This window comes from Geospiza fortis, unplaced genomic scaffold (assembly GCF_000277835.1).
Source record: "Geospiza fortis unplaced genomic scaffold, GeoFor_1.0 scaffold298, whole genome shotgun sequence".
In the NCBI taxonomy this organism is placed as follows: domain Eukaryota; kingdom Metazoa; phylum Chordata; class Aves; order Passeriformes; family Thraupidae; genus Geospiza; species Geospiza fortis.
In genome coordinates, this window is record NW_005054506.1 from 49,789 (window position 1) to 57,114 (window position 7,326).

At 40.9% G+C, this 7,326-nt stretch overlaps 1 protein-coding gene across 1 annotated transcript in view; it reads right to left on the bottom strand.

Annotated features, from left to right (window-relative positions):
* The window catches only part of LOC102035419 (delta-1-pyrroline-5-carboxylate synthase), a 26,614-nt gene extending 19,455 nt beyond the window's left edge, over positions 1-7,159 (bottom strand). Inside the window, 3 exon segments of the mRNA XM_031063462.1 lie at positions 1,378-1,595; positions 3,839-3,962; positions 7,035-7,159. Of these exon segments, the coding sequence (XP_030919322.1) occupies positions 1,378-1,595; positions 3,839-3,932 (312 nt within the window). The 5' untranslated portion in view covers positions 3,933-3,962; positions 7,035-7,159.
* Positions 7,160-7,326: the final 167 nt, after the last annotated feature.

Below are 7,326 nucleotides of genomic sequence, written 5' to 3' on the forward strand. Positions count from 1 at the left end.
AATGAAGGGCAATCGCCCTTCATGATACTTCTGCACACTTTCCTAGCCACTTGGAAGCTATGCCAAGGACTGCATGCAATCTATAACTTCTTACAAACCTTCTTTTCACAATACCAGCTTTTGTGACAGAAAAATACTTAAATCCATCCATTCCCAAAGCTACCATTATACAGTAACTTTGAATTCTAGAAGTGAAGAGGCCAATTCCCAACAGTAAAGCTTTTGATTACTACTTCCTTACATGTATCTGGACAGATTCCTTACAAAGCCCCAAAGCTAAATGTCTTACATGAATTTAATGTATTAGCTTAACTTTACTTCCCAGAAAGGACATGTCCAGTGCTCACCAAGATAATCCTTTCATTTTGGAGAAGAAATACATGAGTTGATCCCATCAGTTTTTCCTACAAGTAATGAGGTTTCAGGCTTTTCTTTGGAGGAACTCTGCTAATGCTCAGGTGATCAAGAAGGGTTGACTCATTTTGCAGAGTTCACATCCTTCAGCGCCACCTTCCCACTACAGACAACTAATGCCCCACGTCTTACTTATTGCACAAAATCATCACTGTGCAGATTTCTCCCTCTATACTGGGTTTGGCCAAGATGGAGTTAACATTCTTTACAGGGGTCTGTATGATACTGTGTTTCAGATTTCAGTTCTAAAACAGTTTTGGTAACATTCCAATGTTTTGCCTATTGCTAATTAGTGCTTGCACAGCATCAAAGCCTCATCTTTCCCCCATGAGGAGCAGCACTAGCACTGTCATCAAGGCTTTCCTTGTTCCACTATGTTCGATCCCAGCAGGGAAGGTAGCAGCTGGACACAAAGTTCAGAGAGGACACATTTGAGACAGCTGACCTTAAACTGGCCAAAGGGACTTTCCACATCATATAATGTCACACACAGTAAGAGAGTTGCAGAATAGCAAGATGCAGGAGGTTATCTTCCAAGGTGGCCACAACTCAAGAACTAGCAGGGCATTGGTCTGCTTGTGTGAGGTAGCAATTGCCATCACAGATTTCTTTTCCCCTCTCCTTGACTTATTAAACTATCTTTATTTCAACCCATGAGTTTTCTTACTTTTGCTATACCTGTTTTCTTCCCAATCCCACTGGTGGTGGGAGCAGGCGAGGGGAGCAAACAAGAATCTGTGTGGATGCTTAGCTGATAGTCAGGAGCAACCCACCACACCTCCAAAAAACAATTTACTGAGTTACGTGGTTTATAGTACTGCAGTATAGAGGGTTGAACAGGGAAAGGTTAACATATTGTTTTAAAGAGTATCAATATTTTATGATGGTTTACTACAATCTTCTGCAGCATCCAACAGTCACTGAGTACCTGAAGTAAACACAAATGTTCAGTCACAGAATTACCTGCTCTACAATAGAAGCCAGCCTCCCAAGGGCCAAGCCACACTCATCCCCTCGAGTAACAACAGCACTACCCAGCTTCACCACAATCCGTTTTGCATGCTTCAGCTCACTGCGGTGTGCAAATGATTTTCCATGTGCACGGCTGAGTGGCACAGTGATAAATGGAATGTTGCTCCAACAACGGATGGATTCATTCCTTAATCTTTGGCAAGGGAGATCTGTGGACAGAGAAAGAAAGAAAAAAAACCAAACCAGTTTTAAGTGTTTCACTGAGACTTTTGACCCTTCACAATACACTTCCCAGTAACTGAGAATGAGAAGCTAGCTTTCAATTCACTAAAACAAAGTGAGAAACAGGAGTATCTGAGCAGCATTAACCATCCCTAAGGTACAGAAGGCAATATCCCATGCAACACAGAGCTCTGACTCTGGGAATCTAGAATACCAAACTGAAAGACACTGTAAAAAAGCCCATATAGCTTACATCTCAAGGACTAGATTTGAAAACAATCTACTTTGCTTCGCCTCATTAGATAACAGTTTCAGAGAGTTTTCCTGTCTGAAGTAGCACAGAAAGCCTGATTTTTAGAAAAGAAACATAGCTTTTACAACATCTCTAAGCCAGGTATTTTTGCACATTGCTCAACTAGGGAAAATGAAGGGGCATGACAGATATACGAACTCCAAGTCACATGGTGACATGGTGTTGTTTAAGCCCTTGAACAGGTCTCTTGAAGATGTGTTTGTGCTCCAAGCCTGTCAATGTTCAGGAGGCATTTGGACAATGCCCAGAGTGTGCTTTAGCTTTCGGCAGTCCTGAAGAATCAGGCTGTGGGACTAGCTGACCACTTTAAGTGTCTTACAACTAACTATTCTATTCTAGTCAACCCTAATTAATGTATCATCTGAAGATGCAGAGGCATCTTTACAAGTCAGTGAACATTACACCTTACTATTTAGTACTACTATTTAGTATTTGCCTAACCTACACAGTATAATCAGAAAGGAGTTTATTTCCAGTTCTCTTGGCTTCAGGGTTTAGAAGGTTCCAAGAAGGTAGCTGTTGAGAGCTAACCAGTATCTGAAAAGAAACCCTTTACTTTTTCAAAGAAAAATAAGGGAAAAGACCACAGTTCTCGAACAAGCAGAGAATTCAATTCATCCCCGCTAAAGTCCTAATCATTACTCTTGCTCTATGGCCACATAAATCTACGTCTTTTAGTCATTTACACTGCACTGAGATGTGAAATTGGCTCCCACGTTACACATGTAAAACATTTACGGAGATGCAAGTCCATGAATTTGCTCCACATGCAATTAGGAAGGAACTGACATAGCCATCCAGTCCAGGTTTTGGACAAGTAGGCTTAAAGGGATTCCAGTTTTTATAACCCATACCTGTCAACAGTTTCACTTCCTTAATAAAGAAAGGGACACATATGAAACATACTCCAGTATTTGGAACTGCAGATCCTTCTTTGTGTAGCCTGCACAAGGCTTGCTTCTCAGGAGTAAAGAAGCAGAATTTCAAAACACACAAGCTGAACAGAACAGGAAAAAAATGTGGAGAACAAACAGAAAACAGTGGAGAACAAAAAAAAAATCCCTGTCATAAATGATGACTCCAGCTTTAGACCACAACTGATGAAGTGACAGGAGTCGCTCCACTGCTGGATACTACCAATACTTGGGAACAACCTTCTCATAGGTAGCACTGTGAAAATTACTGACTTCAGAAAATGAGCAATACTTAGAAATGTTACAAATACAGAAGTCAACAGAGCTGTAGCTCATAAATAAAAAGTTTAGAATTTTCAAGATTTTAACATCTAATTCATATAGTTATTAATAAAAGAAAACTATTAACAGACAGACCAGTGGGAAATAATTCTTGCATGCAATGGTAAACAGCTACTCTCTTGATCTAATGGAGTTTATCTATCCTTACCTTTCGTATTTCAGACCATTAATCAAGCAGGCACTGAACGGTTCTCTTAAATTAGGTTTCCAGGGAAGAACTATTAACAGGGCACCTATGTATTTAAACTATATAAAACCTGCCTGCACTTTCCACTTGAATTTAATCCAAGTAAATTTGAGTTTTGCCCTTTGCTTTACTCAAGACATCTGAAAATGCAGGAGCAGACACAATCAGATCTTGTTTTCCAGGAATGTATGAGGTTGAAATAAGGAACTTTTTACAGCAGCAGTACTTTTACAACTTTTTTTTCCTTGAAATGTATGTCAGAAAGAAAAATACAGACATCCAGCTGAATATTACTGAGTTAAGGGAGAAAGTAACATTGAGAAAGTAGAGCTTCAACTACAGCTCACTTCAAAGGTTGTAAGTTTTCAATGACGTTAATGAGGTGGTTTTCCTTCCAGCATAGGAAAGAGCAGAGGCATGCCCAGACACATACTGACCAACATGTTAGAAATGTGTGCTTTCTCTCATACATACATAAACGAGAAATGGCTGCGGTGACATGTGGCGGTGAGACAAAGCACCATCCAGGGGAACGGACAAGAGGGCTCAGAGCAGCTCGACACAACATTTTGAGATGCCTTCTGCAAATCAAGGATATCTGCAAGTTAAAACGAAGGGAGGATGGGTAAATAACAAGGACTTTTCATCTATATTTCTCTCCTTGCCCACTCCCTCAGTCCAACTCCTCTTTTCCTGTACCATTTTAATACAATTTCCTCGTGCCAACTATCCATTTTGCAGAATTTGCACACAGACTATGATATAGAAGAACCGAAGGCCCCTCTTCCTTACTTGCTGCCAGATCTTTATTAAAGGTAAAGAATAAAACATGGCCCCCTGAGAAGGGAAAACACTATTAGCGAATGTACCTACAATGGATAAAAGTAGTATTTTTTTCATGGAGAAGCCTGGAAGAAAAAGATAAAAGTAGAGAGGTTCTATCACACAGACTTCTCTGTACACTTCACAACAGAGCATCTTACTATATTTCTCATAAATCTCAGCCCTATTCAATAAAGGAAATATGCTCATTCACTTTTCCCTGAGCACTATCAAATTACTTATCCGTGATTACAAGTAAAGACACAAATTTCCAAGCACTTGGCATTAGTTTCCCTTGATTGAACCTTTAAACACTCAGGATTCTTCTAACTCTAAAGTTCACTAGAGTAAGTACACAGCAAACAAGGGATATACAATTACCCATCTCTTATGACAGGTCTAGTTCAAGTAATACATCCAGTTTCACCATGGAAACAAACGACATTAAGATGAACCCAGTTCTCCCAGACAGACAGTATTTAAACCACAAAACCTCTCCTTCCCCTTTTACAAAATTTTCCTTCCTTTCCTTGCTTTCAATCCATTTTCCAGCAACATTGAAATAAAGCAAAAAAACTGCACAAACTATGGTACAGAGGAAGCATTGAAAAGAGGACACTTGAAGAGGCCTCATTAGTCTGCATCAGGGTACTCTTATCCCTCATTAAAATCCTTACCAAAATATACACATCTACATTAGACAAGGCAGCCACCAGCACATTACGCTCCTCCTGTTTTGTCTAGTAAAGCTTAGATTGCATGGCACTTCAATAATATTAATCTGCAATGTCCTTCACAGTTCTGTATCTCCAGGATGAGGCAGACAAAGGATTCTGAGCAGATCATGCAACGCTGTCACAAAGTTCTCTTCTCATAACAGGGTAAGCTTAAAGCAAGAGACCAGTAGTACCTAGACAAAGGTTACCCCTTTGAACCCTTACCAGACACCTCATGCACCTGCCTCCGGGGCTGCACAATTTCCCACTATTTATGTTTCAACTTTCCACCTTGAAACTCACCTTGACCTCTTCTGTTAGACACTGTCTTCTCGAAGGGGTCTTAGCTGGGTCTCAGAGAGATGCTCCAGATCCAGCAGCTCCTGACATGAGCTGGCAAACACCAGGTTCTTTATCCAGACCCCTTTCCACAACAAGCACCCTGAGTGGAACTGCCCAGTCCTCTTCAGCTCCCTCTACAGACTATGCCCCTTAAAGGACAGAAACAGGCACGCTACCCGAAGTTTCACCTCCAGACACCTCCTCTTACCTCTCCCATCAGACCTTCAACTCCTGCTACAGTAATAACCTCCTGGCGCTTTGCTATCACAGAACACAGACCCACATTGGCCAGATCAAACTGTGCCATCTCTTTTGCTGCTCCTACTGATCTGCTGGAGAACCACTTCACATTCTCACTACAGGCTGCTTGCAGCTAAAAGCAACCTTTTCCTTCCGGAAGACTGTCTCTCGTTTCCCTTTGCCAGAGACAACTTTGCTAAAAGCAGGCAGACAATGAAGAGTGAGAAGTGTCAGTGTGGATCTTTTGAAGGAAAAAGATTATAAAATATATATATAAAATATATTCAAAATATGTTTTTGAAACTGGGTTGTGAGAGAAGGCAAGGACAGCAAGTTAGCAAGAAAACAGGGAGTTTAAAACAGCAGCAAGTATCAGTATGTGAAATGGAAATGGATGGTGCCTGAAACCACAGACAGAGCACAGTTTATGGTACGTAACTACAGGCTTTCTTTCAGGCTAATCAAACTCTTTCTCTCCTCTCACTCAGTCAAGGATTTAAAGTTAATTTTAATCCTCATTTTCCAATCCACTCACATTTCCACCACTTCCATAGCTGGAAGGGTTCCGAGATTCAGTGACAGAAAAATAAAAAAAGGTGTAGAATTAAAAACAATTTTTTAAAAAATAAAACTTTCCTGCCTTACATGGAGGAAGCAATAAAAAAAAAAAGCAAAATGCATTATTCAGGTATTCCCCCTAGCATCAGCTTAAATTTTTTTTTCCACTACCAGAAGAACCTAATTCTTCCAAACTAGTCTCCAAATATGACCTTTAAAAATATAATTTTCCTATTATCTTTTTAAATAATGAAAGTTATCCTTGTATTATTGCTCACAGAAAGCAATACCATGACCTAGTTTTCATGTACTTATTATCATAAAAACAGCTGTTAAGTAGCATAGTTCATTTAGATGCTGCTCCAGATCAGTGTAAAGAGACTTAGTTACCCTCCAAAGCAACCAGCGATCTCAAATTCTAAAATTTGTGTCTTGAAAACCAGAGTCTATAACACTACTAGTTCAGTCTGTTGGCTGCAGAGCTATAGCATGTCCACAATTACTTTTAGTGAATTGATTAAACTAAATAAACTGTTTTCACAGTTTTAGATATAAAGGCAAATATCTGAGCATTAAAACATGCCGCAAGTGAAAAAATGTGGAAGTCAAACTCTGATCGATAGAACTATTTTGCAAAACACTTAAGCACAGAAATAGAGATAAAACAAGTTCAAAGGAAATGCACATAATTTCTATGAAGTAAGTCTTTCCCACAACACAAATTTTAAGTCCTCGGTAACATTAGGAGGCTTTTATTATTTAAACCGCTTCATTACTTTACCAACTGCAAGGGGGGAAAAAACCCCAATCTGAAGCTCTTCCTGCAAACTTTAACCCTAGAAACATTCCCAGAGAGAACCCAGTTCAGAAGAACTGACTAAAATAAATGAAAATTTCAAATAAATGGTCTTTAGTGCAGCTTGCATATAGGTTCACCGGGGTTCGGCAGATGGTATACGCGCAGAGAAGCGGCAATTCAGAGCAGCAAGTACCATGCGATTCCTTTCTCTCAAGAACGCATCCCAGCAGTACAGTGCGGTCACGGCAGTACTGCCTGGCGCGGCAGAGCAGCACCTCGTCCTGGCCTCGGAACCCTTCCGAGTGCTTCACAGGGCAGTACCTGCAGGAGCCTGGTGTTAGTCCATTCTGCCAGATCCAGCCTATAACCGAGCTGTGCAGCACAGGAGGGGCTGTAGAGCAGCAGCGGCGGCGGCAGGGCCGGGCCCTCGGCGCCCCCCTGCGGAGCGGTGGCCGCGGGACCGCGCGGCTCTCCCCTGCGCCCTC